General features: G+C 36.1%; 3 protein-coding genes across 3 annotated transcripts; all 3 read left to right on the plus strand.

Annotated features, from left to right (window-relative positions):
• Positions 1–4,708: 4,708 nt before the first annotated feature.
• Positions 4,709–8,397, plus strand: LOC115995675 (O-fucosyltransferase 7-like). The gene is made up of 11 exons (XM_031234781.1): positions 4,709–5,057; positions 5,460–5,534; positions 5,767–5,866; positions 5,987–6,054; positions 6,465–6,553; positions 6,646–6,955; positions 7,047–7,180; positions 7,279–7,492; positions 7,601–7,785; positions 7,881–7,976; positions 8,061–8,397. The coding sequence occupies exons 1-11, from the start codon at positions 4,905–4,907 to the stop codon at positions 8,209–8,211; spliced, it is 1,575 nt and encodes a 524-aa protein (XP_031090641.1). The 5' UTR covers positions 4,709–4,904; the 3' UTR covers positions 8,212–8,397.
• A 447-nt stretch (positions 8,398–8,844) lies between these two features.
• LOC115995685 (thylakoid lumenal 29 kDa protein, chloroplastic) lies at positions 8,845–12,385 on the plus strand. Its single transcript, XM_031234792.1, has 11 exons — positions 8,845–9,005; positions 9,257–9,352; positions 9,521–9,605; positions 9,693–9,727; positions 9,828–9,893; positions 9,974–10,014; positions 10,401–10,531; positions 11,137–11,243; positions 11,395–11,538; positions 11,673–11,807; positions 11,993–12,385. Exons 1-11 carry the CDS (start codon positions 8,922–8,924, stop codon positions 12,101–12,103), a joined length of 1,035 nt encoding a protein of 344 aa, XP_031090652.1. The 5' UTR covers positions 8,845–8,921; the 3' UTR covers positions 12,104–12,385.
• Positions 12,386–14,274: 1,889 nt separating this feature from the next.
• On the plus strand, positions 14,275–15,414 carry LOC115995716 (histone H3.3). Its single transcript, XM_031234826.1, has 3 exons — positions 14,275–14,433; positions 14,796–14,867; positions 14,949–15,414. Exons 2-3 carry the CDS (start codon positions 14,796–14,798, stop codon positions 15,285–15,287), a joined length of 411 nt encoding a protein of 136 aa, XP_031090686.1. The 5' UTR covers positions 14,275–14,433; the 3' UTR covers positions 15,288–15,414.
• Positions 15,415–15,533: the final 119 nt, after the last annotated feature.

Below are 15,533 nucleotides of genomic sequence, written 5' to 3' on the forward strand. Positions count from 1 at the left end.
ATTAGCACATTTTACATGGGCCAAGTGTTCTTAATTGTCATTTAAGGTAATCATTTTGTGTTATAATTTTCGATTGATTTTTGGGTTGGGTCAAAGTTGATTCAAATTCTCCTAAGACATATAATGAATTTGATATATTATACCTCAAAATTGATAATGGCCATGTTTGGTAAATAATCAGCCTATCAGCCAATTTTGACTTATTTGACCATTATTAGTTGGTAAATAATAAGCTTTTTGTAACTCCAAAATGCTAAAATTCAAAAGGCTACTCAAAGCAGCATTTTCAATTAGCTTTTTGAGAAAAGAAATTATACCAAACAGCTATCAGCTAACAGCTAATTTATCAAACAACTTTCTACAATCAGCCAATGTTATCAATAAATCATATCTTTTAACCCAAACAGCCAACCCAATCAGCTAACAACCATTTACCAAACAGGGCCAATGAATGTTTGAAAATTTGATAATAAGAGTGTTTAAAAATTTGATTATCAATGTGTACCTATATGAGTTGAGAAAATAGAATTTAAAATACCTTCAAATAATCTTTGTTACACATTGAAAAATTGATGTAGATTTATACTATATATATATATATATATATATATATATATATATATAATTAAACTTTTTAAAAAGTTTGAATTATGATGCAATCAGAAACCCTAATGCTGCCTCCATTTTCTCTCTAAAATCAAGCGCCTTTCTCTGCTACTCAACTTCGGCTTCCACCGCCGGCCTCCGGCCAGAGCTCTAATGGAGCTTTGAGCCAGCGGTTTTAGTCACCTTTTACGTTTGCTTTCGCTCTTCTTTCGCCTCGACCACCGTCGCAGCTCCGTCCGCCTCCGACCACCGCCACAGATCTTCTTTTTCCGTTTTCTTTCCCTTGAATAAAATAATAGTAAGTAGGTATTGGGGCTTGTGTTGGTAGTCTTGAACTCCCAACCCTACTTTGACTTTACGCACTTTTTATTTTCTCTATTATTGTGTTTCCTCTCGTTACTTTCACGAGCATTTTTCCTCTCGTTACTTTCACGAGCATTTTTCCTCTTGTTACTTTCACGAGCTTTTCATTTTCATTAGCATAAATCGTTTAGTTTGGTTTCGGCAAGTATTGATCTTATCCTGGATGAGCAAAAAAGAATGATGACGAAGACCCAGATCTTTGATGAAGCTTTAAGTTCCCTGAAGAAACATAGCTTCATAGTTATGAAACAGTATACGATTCAAGTTTTCTATAGCATAGTTAGAAAAGTTGTTTTTATGTCTGACTGTAAAGAATGGTTTACCATTTCATTGATCGTTGATGTAAACATTTTATGTTATGAATTAATGGAATAGCTATGTTTACCTTAAAAAAAAGTTTGAATTATATATATAACATAAAGGTTCTTTGGCGTAGTCTCAAAAGCTCAAGTTTGGACTGGGTGCATAGAATTAGTATTTCTAGTGAAATTTTCAACATAAATTTAATATTTTTGGGTCGCTTTATCAGTAGATTATTATCAAATCAAATCATTTTTAATTGTAATGAATAAGTAAAAGTTAATTTAAAAAAAAAAAAAACTAAAAGTTAAAATTGTTGCATTATTATTTTATAGTTTATTCATCGTTAACAGCTGTGATGTCCTTGTTGAGGATGTTGAATCCTTGATCTCCACTATGTAACAATGACGATGGATGCCGGAAATATTGTACTGTCTTCCTACAGTTTATTGGAAACGGTATCTGTAAGGCATCATCTTCCACATCACATGATTCTAATCCTATTATCCTATATATAAATTTAAATTATTTAATTATATATACTCGCCTGCAAAATCTTATACTCTAAACACCTAATTACAAAACTAATTAAAATGAAACCCTAACTAAATTACTCAGTTAATAACTATAAGTTACAAATTTGACTCCTAGTGAAAGTGATTTCCTTTGCCACTCAAACACCAATAATAAATACAATGTAAATACCATATTTTATTTTCTCTCTCGTGCACTCTCATCCGTTAAGAGATGTTGGGAGTTCAAAACCTCTTCTCATATAGAAAAACAAATATGACTAACACTTTGTTGTTACCAATATGGCTAGGACTTTACTCATTTAATTAGGTCCGCCCAATGTGAAAGGAAATTAGTCTAACTATCTATCTAAATATGGTATGAGCTTAAAGACGTCTCATATAGTTAGGATCTTACGAGTTTAAGGTGTATCCTACAGTTGAATGACCTAGCATGCGCCGGGAAGCCAACAACACCGGCCGACCCCGAAGACGACGACGAAAGCTGACCCCCGGATGCCCTCCTCTGGGAACGACGACTACCATTCGACCTAGCCACGACTAGCCACTAGTCGCAGTAACCCCAAGAGACCAAGCAGGAGAACACACTGCAAGCCAAGCCACCGCCACAGTCAAGTGCGGAACAAGTGGGAGAGGAAAAAAACAAAAGAAAATCCCTTAACATCACGCCACACTGCCACACACCAAAAGACAAAAACACCCTTCTACCAATCACAAAATATACTGAGACCGAATCGCAAATGGACACGCCTCCACGTGCACCGTACCCCCAAACACCGCAGATCGGGACCGTCAATTGTGAGCATAAATATAATATGTGCAGTCCAACTATCAGTTTAGACTTTTAGTTGAGATGGAGCACATGTTTTAATTTGGTATCAGAGCCATGCAAAAGATCATGGGTTCGAATCTCCGAGACTTCGAATCTCCGAGACTTCCACGTTGCGCTTGGAATCCACCGCACACGTTGAGGGGGCGTGTGAGCATAAATATAATATGTGCAGTCCAACTATGACTTCCACGTGTTGCCCTTGGAATCCACCGTGAGAATAAATATAATATGTGCAGTCCAACCACGTGTTGCCCTTGGAATCCAAACTAAAAGAGACTTCCACGTGTTGCCCTTGGAATCCACCGTGAGAATAAATATAATATGTGCACCACGTGTTGCCCTTGGAATCCACCGTGAGAATAAATATAATATGTGCGTTGCCCTTGGAATCCACCGTGAGAATAAATATAATATGTGCAGTCCAACCACGTTCCACCGTGAGAATAAATATAATATGTGCAGTCCAACCACGTGTTGCCCTTGGAATCCACCGTGAGAATAAATATAATATGTGCACCACGTGTTGCCCTTGGAATCCACCGTGAGAATAAATATAATATGTGCAGTCCAACCACGTCCAACTATCAGAAAGGCTTTTAGTTAAGATGAAGCACATGATTCAATTTGGTATCAGAGTCATGCAAAAGATCATGGGTTCGAATCTCCGCGTCACTCACACCAAAACGCAAGGCTATAATGAATACACCAGTTAACAATAAACCCCATGTTCACATTCAATGCTAGTCGGCACTTTGACTCCTAACTCATCAACTATCGGAATTTGCTCGTCACAATTAATTCGCAGTTATTAGTATTCCTAACCATTTATATGTGCGTTACACGAAATTTTATATTTAATTTAAAATTTAAATATAATTTATAATTTTTAGAAGGTAAGTATATATTAATTGAATAAGTTATACATGTCAAATTAATATTCTAGTCTTATTTATTTCTCTTTTACAATTAAATAATAGAAAGATGTCATTTTTAGCACAATAAAAAAAAATTAAGAACGTATTAAGAGTTTTACATTATTTATAAATTATAATTACAATACAATTAGCTACCTATAAAAAAAAACTATCCAATGACAAGATTAAAATTAAATATCTTTATCATAACAAATAATCACATAAAATTTATAAATAATAAGAAATAATTTATGAATAATATTGTTAAAGCACTCAATTAATTATTAATTACTGGAGTAAACAAAAATAATAGAGATGATGAAATTAAAGTACGAATAAAAATATATAATCACATCAGATGAGAACCGTGCTTTATATAAGAAGTACATTTATAAAAGAACAAATAATAACGAGTTTAATTTTATGAATATTACAAGTTTTAATTTTTTAATATTTATAAAATTAGTCCCGCTTTATTTTTCTTATTTTTTTACGGAATAATTTTTAACTACTAAATTTACTTAATTAACGACTAATATTTATTTATATTTTTCACTTAATTTATTATTAAGGTGTAAGAGAATCGAGGTTGGATTCTATTTTTGTAGGGTTGTGTCCGCATAGACAGTTCAATTAGTCGTATTGTGAAATTCGTCACTAGATTTAGGCTCTGTTTGGTAAATGATTGTTAGTTGATTGAGTTAGAGGGTATGACTAGTTGATAAAATTAGCTGATTGTAGAAATATGTTTGGTAAATTAGCTATTAACTTATAAGTGTTTGGTATAATTTATTTTTTTCAAAAGGTTAATTGAAAAAATTGTTTTAAACAGTTTTTTAAATTTTAGCATTTTAAAATTATAAAAAGCTGATTAACCAAACATGATTTTTTAATCAAGTTAAACAATAAATAATAATCATATAAGTTAAAATAAACATAAATTAACTATTTTACCAAGAATATATTCGGATATCATAGATACACATATATCTTTATCCAATATTAACCGTATGTAAATAGATAAAATATGACAGGGTAAACGCGATCAAAGGCGACCAATCACAGAAAACGCCACGCAGAGTTTTCACGCACCCGAATGCTAACAAAACGCACAGCTAAACATCGGCAAAGCGTATCACAGCAAAGAAAGAATCAAATCAGCCGACCCCTCTTTCTCCCGCTCACGGGACTTCTTATATATACACACACAGAGAGATAAAAAAGTGGGAATTCTTCTTGTTTTTTTTGTTGCATTGTTTTCGGGGTTGGCTATTTGGTTGGTTGGTTGGTTTGGTTTTTTCTTAGAAGGAGGAAACAGTGTTGGTGGTGGTGACGGCGGCGGCGGCGATAGAAGCGATGCAGAGAAGGAGATGGAGGACGGTGTTGGCAGTGCGGCAAATGCTCAAGTTCGCCATAGGCGTAATAGCTCTCCTGGCTCTGGTTTCCGTACACGTTGAAGTGATATTCCCTCCTTCCGCAGTGTTCAAGCTGCCTGAGAAGCTCCCTATGGTATCTCTCTCCCTTTCTTGAAGTCAACATTTCTAGCATATTTCTCGAATCTGTTTTCTTGTTAGGGATTGGTCTCATCTTTTCCAAATTGCACTTTTCTTAGCGTGTTCTTTTCATTTCTAGTGATTCTGTTCTGACTCTTTTGGTTTGGTTCTCGAAACTCGAAACTTATTGGTCATCGTGACGTTACTTTATTTTGTCTTCAAGTACATCTCGAAGAACATCGATGATCCTTTTACTTTTAGTCGTTTCACAAAAGAATTTCGAAGTACTAATTATGGTATATGAAATGAAAGTTGGTGTAATTCACAAAAGAATTTCGAAGATTAATTTTATTTTAAAATAAAAATTTGAAGTGTCAATTAAGATTTGGTTATGATCTAGGTTGTTTTACTATTGCAGCCATATGAGCTCGGGTATCAACGACTGAGCAGAGAGGGAAACTGGATGCATGAACCTTCTCTCCCTGCTCGCAAGGTATCATTCTTCTCAGATTGAAAGCTATTTTTTATTTATACGTTTTTGTTTTTCAGTTTCAATTGAAGGAATTATATTGGATATGCATTTTCTATTTCGAGTTTCTGGATTTCATTATCATAGATTTGCTTTTACTTGGTGTCTACTTGTAGGTATTGAACATTTGGGACAGTAATTGTTGATACGAAGTAGTTATGCATCTTTCATGTTTTCACTCCTTTAGATTTGACAGTTGGAAGGTGAAAGATGGAGTTCAGATGTGGACAAGTTATGGAAACCGCCACCTAAAAGAGACTATGTACCATGTGTTTCACCAACCTCGTTTTACACACGTAAGAAGCTTTCAGTTTGCCAGGCAAAGATTTTCAGAACTCCATTTTTTTTTTCCACTTCAAGAATGCATATTTGATTTTTCCATTTGCTTATCCTTCATAGTGCAATTTGATATCCAGCTCCTCCAGAGTCTCAAGGCTACCTGCTGGTTCATGCAAATGGTGGACTTAATCAGATGAGGGCTGGGGTTTGTATTCTTTTCTCTGTGATTTATTTTGCTTTAGAGTTATTCAATACAATTCCAAGCTCGAAATATGTAGAAAGGATTTCTGCCTTGTGAAGAAAATAAAATTTCCTAGATGGATTGCAAACACTGCTCAGTAATGAACTTCACCTTGCATTCTCATCATGTGGTCCATTCATTAACTGTTTATTCTCCTTTATCTTTCTTTCGTATCTGTACAAGTCATTATCAGTCAATTGGTTGTGCTTTTCTTTCGTTCTCCCTTTACCTATGTTTCGTGCACAAAAGTCAGTACCATCAATTGGTAACAATTTTATTTTTGTTGAAGTAGATAACAAGTTTCTGATGACATGATCAGATATATTTGAAGTATCCATGAGTGGCTCATGGAGGAAATGCTTTGTTGCTTGCAGATTTGTGATATGGTTGCTGTTGCTCGTATTATAAATGCTACTCTTGTGATGCCAGAGCTTGATAAACGCTCATTCTGGAAGGATTCTAGGTATATTGTGTGCCTTGAAAACATTTCTATTCCGTTTCTTCTATCTACCTGCATTCTTCATTCGTCTTTGAACTTCTACATATTACATGCAGTAATTTCACCGATGTCTTTGATGGAGATCATTTTGTTAAGTCGTTGGCAAATGATATAACGGTTGTCAGCAAGCTACCTAAGGAATTGGTAACTGCAACTAGAGCAGTTAAGCATTTCAGAAGCTGGTCTGGTGTGGATTATTATGAGCAAGAGATAGCTAGCATGTGGGCAGACTATCAGGTCATTCGAGCAGCAAAGTCTGATTCACGATTGGCTAATAATAATCTGCCTCCCGATATCCAAAAACTGCGGTGCAGAGCTTGTTATCAAGCCCTCCGCTTTTCACCCCGAATAGAAGCAATGGGCAAGGTTATTTTTTGAATTCAATCCTCATTTCTATTGACTGTATACTGTTGTTTCATCAGCAAGCTGTGATCATTTGTCTGACATTACTCTGCAGATTCTGGTTGATAGGATGAGATCCTACGGTCCATATATTGCATTGCATTTGCGATATGAGAAAGACATGCTTGCCTTCAGCGGATGTACACATGATTTATCCCCACAAGAAGCCGAGGAATTAAAGGAAATCAGGTATGATATTTAGGAACATAAGTTTACATTCATGTCCAAAGGCTAGGCTTCTACAGGTTACATGGATGAATAGTTTTATTCATCTTTCTCATTTCCAGGGAGAACACCACCTGGTGGAAAGTGAAAGACATTGACCCTGTAGACCAGAGAGCCAAAGGCTATTGCCCCTTAACTCCAAAAGAGGTTGGGATGTTCCTTTCTGGTTTAGGATTCCCATCAAGCACTCCAATATACATCGCTGCTGGAGAGATTTATGGGGGTGAATCCCGCATGGCCAACTTATTCTCCCGCTATCCCCTAATCATGAGCAAGGTATGTTGTTGAGGAGCAAGCTATCTCCAATATTGCTTTTCTCTAAGGAATTATGAAATCCATAAAGAATGTGAGGCATCTTTGGTTGAAAATTGTGTTATCTTACAGGAAAAGTTAGCGTCTGCTAAGGAGCTGAAACCATTTATAAAACACTCGTCTCAGATGGCTGCACTTGACTATATCGTGTCAATTGAGAGCGACATATTTGTGCCTTCATACTCGGGAAACATGGCAAGAGCAGTTGAGGGTCACCGTCGGTTCCTAGGACACAGGAAGACAATCTCTCCTGATAGGTAATATACTTCATTTAACCATTATTGCTGATATTGTCTATACTCACTCCATTACCCCAAGAACTTAAATAGTAGTTTTCCCTTGACTTCCTCAGGAAAGCTCTTGTTCGACTTTTTGACAAAGTTCAGATGGGGAGAATGAAAGAAGGGAACAATCTGTCTAACCGCATTGTTGAAATCCACAAAAGACGGTACGCTATATTATATGGGGAAAGATTTGTTATTCCATGAATCTTGAATTGCAGCAAATGATCATATGTTCTTTTGTTGCTCAGGCAAGGGTCGCCCAGGAAGAGGAAGGGGCCTATATCAGGAACCAGGGGAATGGATAGGTTTCGCTCAGAAGAAGCATTTTATGTAAATCCTTTACCAGACTGTTTATGCCAGGAGTTTACACATACAAACCATTCTCAACTTTTCAGATAGATTCTTCATAGATCATGACATTTATGCATAGAAATTAGAAAATCATTCTTTTATTCCTAGAGGGAAAAAAATAGTTAGCACCAATTACATTTTATTTTATTTTATTTTATTTTTGGGTGACGAAGAAAACCCGCAATTACTACATGAGGGTGTGCATTGAATAAATCTGGCCTTGTGACCTTAACTGCACAAGAAGATAAATCAGTTTAAATTGTTCATAAATAATTTATTCAAATTAAGAATGTCAACGAATGACTCCAATTAAAAGTCGAACTTGAAATTTTGTGATTACTTAAACTATGAAAAGTTAAAGACAAGATAATGCTATTGTAGTAGTATTAATGCATCAAATCTCATGAGAATGTATCCATAGCTTAGAATGAGCCTGAACCTATGTGACGAGTTGGACCGAAAAAATATTGATAAAAATCAAATTCGTAATTTACTTGATACAAAAATTATGCGCCACTTGTTATATGCAATTAACATATTAAGCATCAATTTAACTTGTCCAGCAACTAGTTATTAAAAAAGCAAAGAAAAAGAAAGAAGATTGCGACTGGACCCCGCAGCAGCATCTCTATATTCATTTTGATTGGATAGCAGTATAACACCATATCATGAACGCATTACCTCATTCACTATCTTCTCGACTTCTCTCCACAATTTTTCCAGAGAGAGAGAGAGAGAGAGATATTGCAGGAAGTAAAATGGGAGTGGTGTCCTTCGTCCCGACCATCCCATCTTTGGTTCTTCCTCCTTCTAAAACTACCTCCAGACACTCCATTGCACCTGTAAGTTTTAATTTCACTACAATTAACAAGTATATACTACCATTAAAAAGATCGATGATGCCGAATTTTGGATATGAATATGCTCATTGTTCAATGTTCATTTGCGTCTTTCAAACGGAATAAGGAATGGAACTTCCATAGTGTAGAGTATAATTGAGAAGACTTTTGGTTGTTTCCCTCTGCGTTTTGGTAACTTGGCAATTATTCTAATGGTGATAATGGAGTAATGTAATCAACAATGAAACTTTCAGGGCACAATCTGTTGCAAGCTCGACCCCAGTGGTAGCCATGGGGATTCCTTTCGTAGACGCGATTTTCTTCATTGCCTTGGTGCTACCGTAAGCTTGGTGAGACACTGACGCCCTATCTGCTGTTTTGTTTGTCCTGTCAGTGTGAATGAGAGAATCATAACTGCAACTTTTTTTACTTAGTGAGAACCCTAGCTAAATGAGTCTGTTATATTGTATGAATGAGGCTTATGATAATGAGTTTCTGTCAGTTTTACTTCTGTTTAGAACCTCATAGGAGGATCCAGTTCATTCATTGAAGTGGCTAATGCTGCTGATTTGATACAACGCAGACAGCGCTCAGAGTTTCAATGTAAGATTTTCATTAACAATTTTACGATGATCGGACTAGGCTTAACTTCTATGTATTCTCTTTTTTTTCACCATTTATTTCCAACAGCAACTGTCAAGGAAACCCTCTACACTGCTATAGAGGTAAATCTCGTTCAACATTGTGAACATGCAAGCCTACTGAAGTTCACCATTCCAATTCCAATATGTAGTGTAACATGATCTCATTCTGTATATGTTTCAGGGAAATCAGGATCTCATCCCATCCTTGCTGACTCTGGCTATTAATGATGCTTTCACTTATGACAAGGTTAGAGATTATCACTTCATATTTAATATGTAAAAGTGGTAAAAGTTTAAAAGTTGATCTAATTGAAAGGAAATTTGCAGCCTACAAAATCCGGAGGTCCCAATGGATCAATTCGCTTCAGGTACTTTTTAAAAGTAATATTTATTAGGAGAAATCTTTTATTCCTCTTTGAACCAGAGTAAGAAACTGCGCACATAAGATTTCTTTCATTTTAGGCTGAAGCAATGCACATATAATGCAAAAAGCTGGAGCAAACAATGATATGCGTGATGAGGCTTATTCAATTATGTTATCTGGACTCTGCTATAGTAAAAATATATTTAAGCCACAAATTTTACCTAATGGATACCATCATGCTTGAGATATAATGGATGGAGATCCTTTGATATATGATAAGTCATGAAACATTTCTCTTGAAGAAGCCTTTTATGTTGCATAAACTCCATGTTCATACACTGCCTTCATTTTTTAATTCTTCTTTCCTGTCTGTGTTCTTCCTACATGAAGCTCAGAGATCAGCAGACCAGAAAATAAGGGGCTAGCTGCAGCTCTAAATTTGTTAGAGGAGGCAAAGAAGGACATTGATGCAAAGTCCAAGGGTGGGCCGATCTCATATGCAGATCTGATCCAATTTGGAGGTAAGACTTTGTTACATTTTGTACTCTGAATTATATATTTTAACTGGACCATTTTCTGTTAATAAATCCGAGACTGATAGTACCTTGAGAAGATCAATGGCTGCTGAATATAGTCAGAAAGCATGTAACATAATCACATTTGTATGTGTCTATGTATTATCTGAGGATTATGGAAGGTTTCTAACTCATCAATATGAACTATGTTGTTGGATTTTCTGCTTCATGCACTTTTAGGACACTTTCTAACCCTCTGAATTACGCCCTTTTTAATTTGTTTTTCTTACTTTTGGTCTCTAAAAGAAAACCTTGTTGCATCAGCATCCATTCATTAGTTTCTCCAATTACATACTGAAATTGGGGATTAGGATTATAAAGCAATGTCAGCTAATACAAAATAAGTACAAATTTGGCTCTGAGAATTTACAGCACTGGGATTATAACGCATTCTCAACTACTGAGCCACCCTTCAACCTAAGGAATCAAAAATCCTTTTTCGGCAATTTATAACACAGTAAGAAAGGAGCATCTTCAGATTTATGAGGACAAAACTAGTTTGACAAAACTACTGTGTAAAGTTTGTGACTTTGTTCTGTAATTTGGTGCAGCACAAAGTGCGGTTAAAAAAACCTTTCTTGATGCTGCAATTCGGAAATGCGGTGGGAATGCTGAGAAAGGGGCTCTTTTATACAGGGCATATGGCTCAAATGGACAGGTTAACATGAAACCATTTCAAGCATTCTAGAAAACCCAAGTTTCACTCCCATGGAAAGCATGAGGCAAACTAAAAAGACTTATTTCCATCAATAAGCTTATTTTTCTATATGATTAATTGTATTTGAACAGCGTTCTGTTTCTTTGGACAGTGGGGCCAGTTTGATAGGCAATTTGGAAGGTCTGATTCCACAGAACCTGACCCAGAGGGAAGGGTCCCTCAGTGGGGAATTGCTAGTATTCAGGAAATGAAAGATAAGTACAAAACAGTTGGTTCTGGCTTTGGCCCCCGCCAGGTAAGTCAAGGCATTCTTTACATTTGAATGTTTTGGAAAACATTTAACATTGTAAAATGCATGGAATTGAAAATGGCAATATTGCTGTTTTTTATAACTGACATTGCCGGTCATGTTTTGAATTTCTTGCCCAGCTAGCAGTAATGTCTGCATTCCTGGGGCCTGATCAGGCTGAAACTGAGGCAAAACTGGCTTCAGACCCAGAGGTCCTCCCATGGATTCAGAAGTACCAAAGAAGTCGAGAAACAATATCCCAAACTGATTATGAGGCAAGTGTCACAGTTTTTTTTTTTTTAATTGCATTTCTATAACAACTTATAATTCATAGATTCTGATTGTTCTTGACAAAAAAAAAAAAGGGATTGTTAAAAAGCTTATGGTGGGCTGTAAGGAGTTGCAGTATTGTATAGCTAACACAAAATTCTTCACCTGACAAAGACATGTTGGTTTTCAGGTTGACTTGATTACTGCTCTTACAAAATTAAGTTCCCTTGGCCAACAGATCAATTACGAGGCATATACATATCCTGTCCAAAGGATTGATGTGACCAAACTCAAATTGTAGAAAGTAGAGTGCATGAGGTTTTTTGCCATCATGAGATATGTACAACTGCTGCAAATACTGCATAAGTTTTGCAAATGTTGTAGAGCAAGGAACTACACCAGAGCAAATATTGAATTTGGCGAAATAGCGTTTTTTTCATATTGTACTATTCACATCTCGCAACGATCAGTTCATTCCGTTGAGACATCAAACTTTCTTAAAAATTCACGGGAATACTTTTGTTCCTTTACCATTTTTATATTTAAAGTGGATTGTAGTAATACAACTAGGTTTGTCGGATTATTGACTTAGTAATCGCAATGTTCTAAATTTAATTATGTAGTTTATTAGCATTCTTAATATGAACAAGTCAACTATTAGTAATTTAGACTTGATGGTTTTATTGGGACGGAGTCCACCATAAATCGGGTATAATAATATTGAATGAGGTAGAAAAATAACAATATTACTAATCCAGGTGTTAGGCCCAATAAAATGCGTACAAAATACCAAGAGTACCAACCCAAGTGCCCATGATGGCGGTCCAAAAATAATGAAGCTAACGAACAATATATGTAAAATCAGGAGGGCTGATCAAATAATATAGGGATAAAGTACAAATAAGCCACCGAACTATTTGGGAAACGGCAATTAAGCCATCGAACTCAAAAAACCTCCAAATAAGCCATTGAACCCGGTAAAAAAGAGCAATTACCATTTTTCACAGGTTACCTTCCAGTTTTTGCTGACTGGGTTGCCACATATTCATTTTATTTTATTTTTTATTCTTATTATAATCTACATGGATTATTTGTAATCAAATTATCAAATTAAACATTCTGCCCTAAAATTTCTCCCCTTTAATCGCAACTTTGCCACATATTCATTTTATTTTATTTTTTATTCTTATTATAATCTACATGGATTAGTTTGGTTGGAGACGTTTTTGATTGTTGTGATCCTGCCTACTGTTTTTAATATGTATTAGTTGTGTTTTAGTGTTCAGGTTGTGCCGAAGTTGTCGTATGTAGTGAAAGTTAGTGTACAGTTGTTGTCTACTTATTTGGGTTAAAGCATTGTTTCATACATCATACATTAAGATAATTTGATAATTTGATTACAAATCATCCAGGTAGATTATAATAAGAATAAAAAATAAAATACAATGAATATGTGGCAATCCAGTCAGCAAAAACTGGAAGGTAACCTATGAAAAATGGTAATTGCTCTTTTTTATCGGGTTCAATGGCTTATTTGGAGGTTTTTTAAGTTTGATGGTTTAATTGCCGTTTCCCAAATAGTTCGGTGGCTTATTTGTACTTTATCCCAATAATATATAAAGAATTGGGGGCTAATAAATAATAAATAACAAAGAACCTTGACCAAGGATTGACCTATATCTCTTCAACAAGATAGATAAGGCTTGGACCACCCAACCAAAGAAGTCTTCATGACTTAACAAACCAGGGTCTGATCTTTTATACTGCCGGAAGACTCTTCCTGACCAACCACGTGTATGGTCATCCCCATATGCACACCTCTTCCACCCACCATCACACACATAAACCCATTCTATGCATGCGCTGTTGTCCATATCTTATCCAAGTGTCATATTCTTACCTTGTCCTACCGTCATACCCCTTATCTTAACCAACCATCATACACTTACTTTATACAACTGTCCTCACATCCCAACTCGCATATAATATTAGGTGAGTCAAGTCCAACATTCAATATTCTATCAAGACCAATTTATCTTTATGTTTATCAGTTAAGTTATAAGATGAAATTTAAAATTAAAAAAAAAAAGGACAAAAAAAAAGTGGATTGTAGTACATCACTCAATATGATACTAGAGAGAACCGTTAGATTTGTATGACTGTAGACCAAAAAGCCTGTTAAAAATACGATTACCAAAATTGGAAAGAATCGTGAATCGTATGACTGGTCAAACAGGACAGCCCATGGAATGTTGCATAGCACTCCGTACATGTGAATCCAATTACTTATCAATCCTCGAGAAATCCTATCAGCCAATGAGAGAGCGAGTATAGAGACTCCAGGATCGAGATCCTTCAACAGTAGTTTACCTCAGCCGTATACCTTTATCTAAAGAAACACAAAAAACCCAACTTTCAGCCGTTGATTTGGTAGTTCGATAGAAACACGGAAAAAGCAAATCTGGACGAAAATTTTCCCCCAGATTTCACCTACCCCTAACGATATAAATATCCTTTACCCCCCACCCCACCCACCACACCACACCACAAAAGCGAAAGCCGCCTTTGTCCTTCATTCTTTGCAGATAGAATCCATCTCTTCTATTACTCGACCCAAGTTTCATCGCTGTGGTAATTTCTCTCTTCTTCCCTTAATAATTCCCATATTTCTTGTTTCTTAATTCAATTACTTTTTGTGTCAATTGTATCCGTAGTTTCTCAGTTGAGTTTCAGATATTTGAATCTCGGGTTGGGTTGATTTCCTGCTAGGGTTTTGATTTGAGATTGGGATGTAAATTTTATTTATTGTAATTAACAATTCTCAACTGGTATTCGTTTCCAATTGGGAGGAGAACGAAGGAATTTGATTAATTTGGTTGAAAAATGGGGTTTTCTAAAAGAAAATAATTGTTGTAGAAACCCTAGCTTCGTAGATTTCTGGAGTCTATATTTGTCGAGTTTTGGTTTTCTTATTTAAAATTTGTGCAATTCAGATGGCCCGTACCAAGCAAACTGCTCGCAAGTCAACCGGAGGCAAGGCTCCGAGGAAGCAACTTGCCACCAAGGTTTGATTTTTCTCCGGCGTGAATTTTTCGCATGCCCTAATTTCAATTCCACTGAGAATTTTGGTCTTTAATCTTTTACAGGCTGCCCGAAAGTCCGCTCCAACTACTGGGGGAGTGAAGAAGCCTCACCGATACAGGCCTGGAACCGTTGCTCTTCGTGAAATCCGCAAATACCAGAAGAGCACTGAGCTCCTTATCAGGAAGCTGCCATTCCAGAGGCTTGTCCGTGAAATTGCCCAGGATTTCAAGACTGACCTGCGTTTCCAGAGCCACGCTGTGTTGGCATTGCAGGAGGCAGCTGAGGCTTACCTTGTTGGGCTGTTTGAGGACACTAACCTGTGCGCCATTCATGCCAAGCGTGTCACCATCATGCCCAAGGACATTCAGCTGGCCAGGAGAATCAGAGGGGAGAGAGCTTAGAGCTCTTTTATACTTTCCATTAATGTAAAATCAATGTTGTTTAGCTAGAAAGATATTTTCTTGATTTATAGAACCATGACTTTCTTGTTGCTTCAGTAATCAGTAATGCAAGTGCTTTATTTTCCCATCCTGCGTTTGTGAAATCATTCTATCTTCTAATTGCTTCATCTTATTCTTTTGATGATATATGTATGCATCAGTGAATCATGATTTGTTCTTGTTGGGAGTTATTTTACTAATCCTTGC

The sequence above is a fragment of the Ipomoea triloba genome, chromosome 1 (assembly GCF_003576645.1).
Source record: "Ipomoea triloba cultivar NCNSP0323 chromosome 1, ASM357664v1".
In the NCBI taxonomy this organism is placed as follows: Eukaryota; Viridiplantae; Streptophyta; class Magnoliopsida; order Solanales; family Convolvulaceae; genus Ipomoea; species Ipomoea triloba.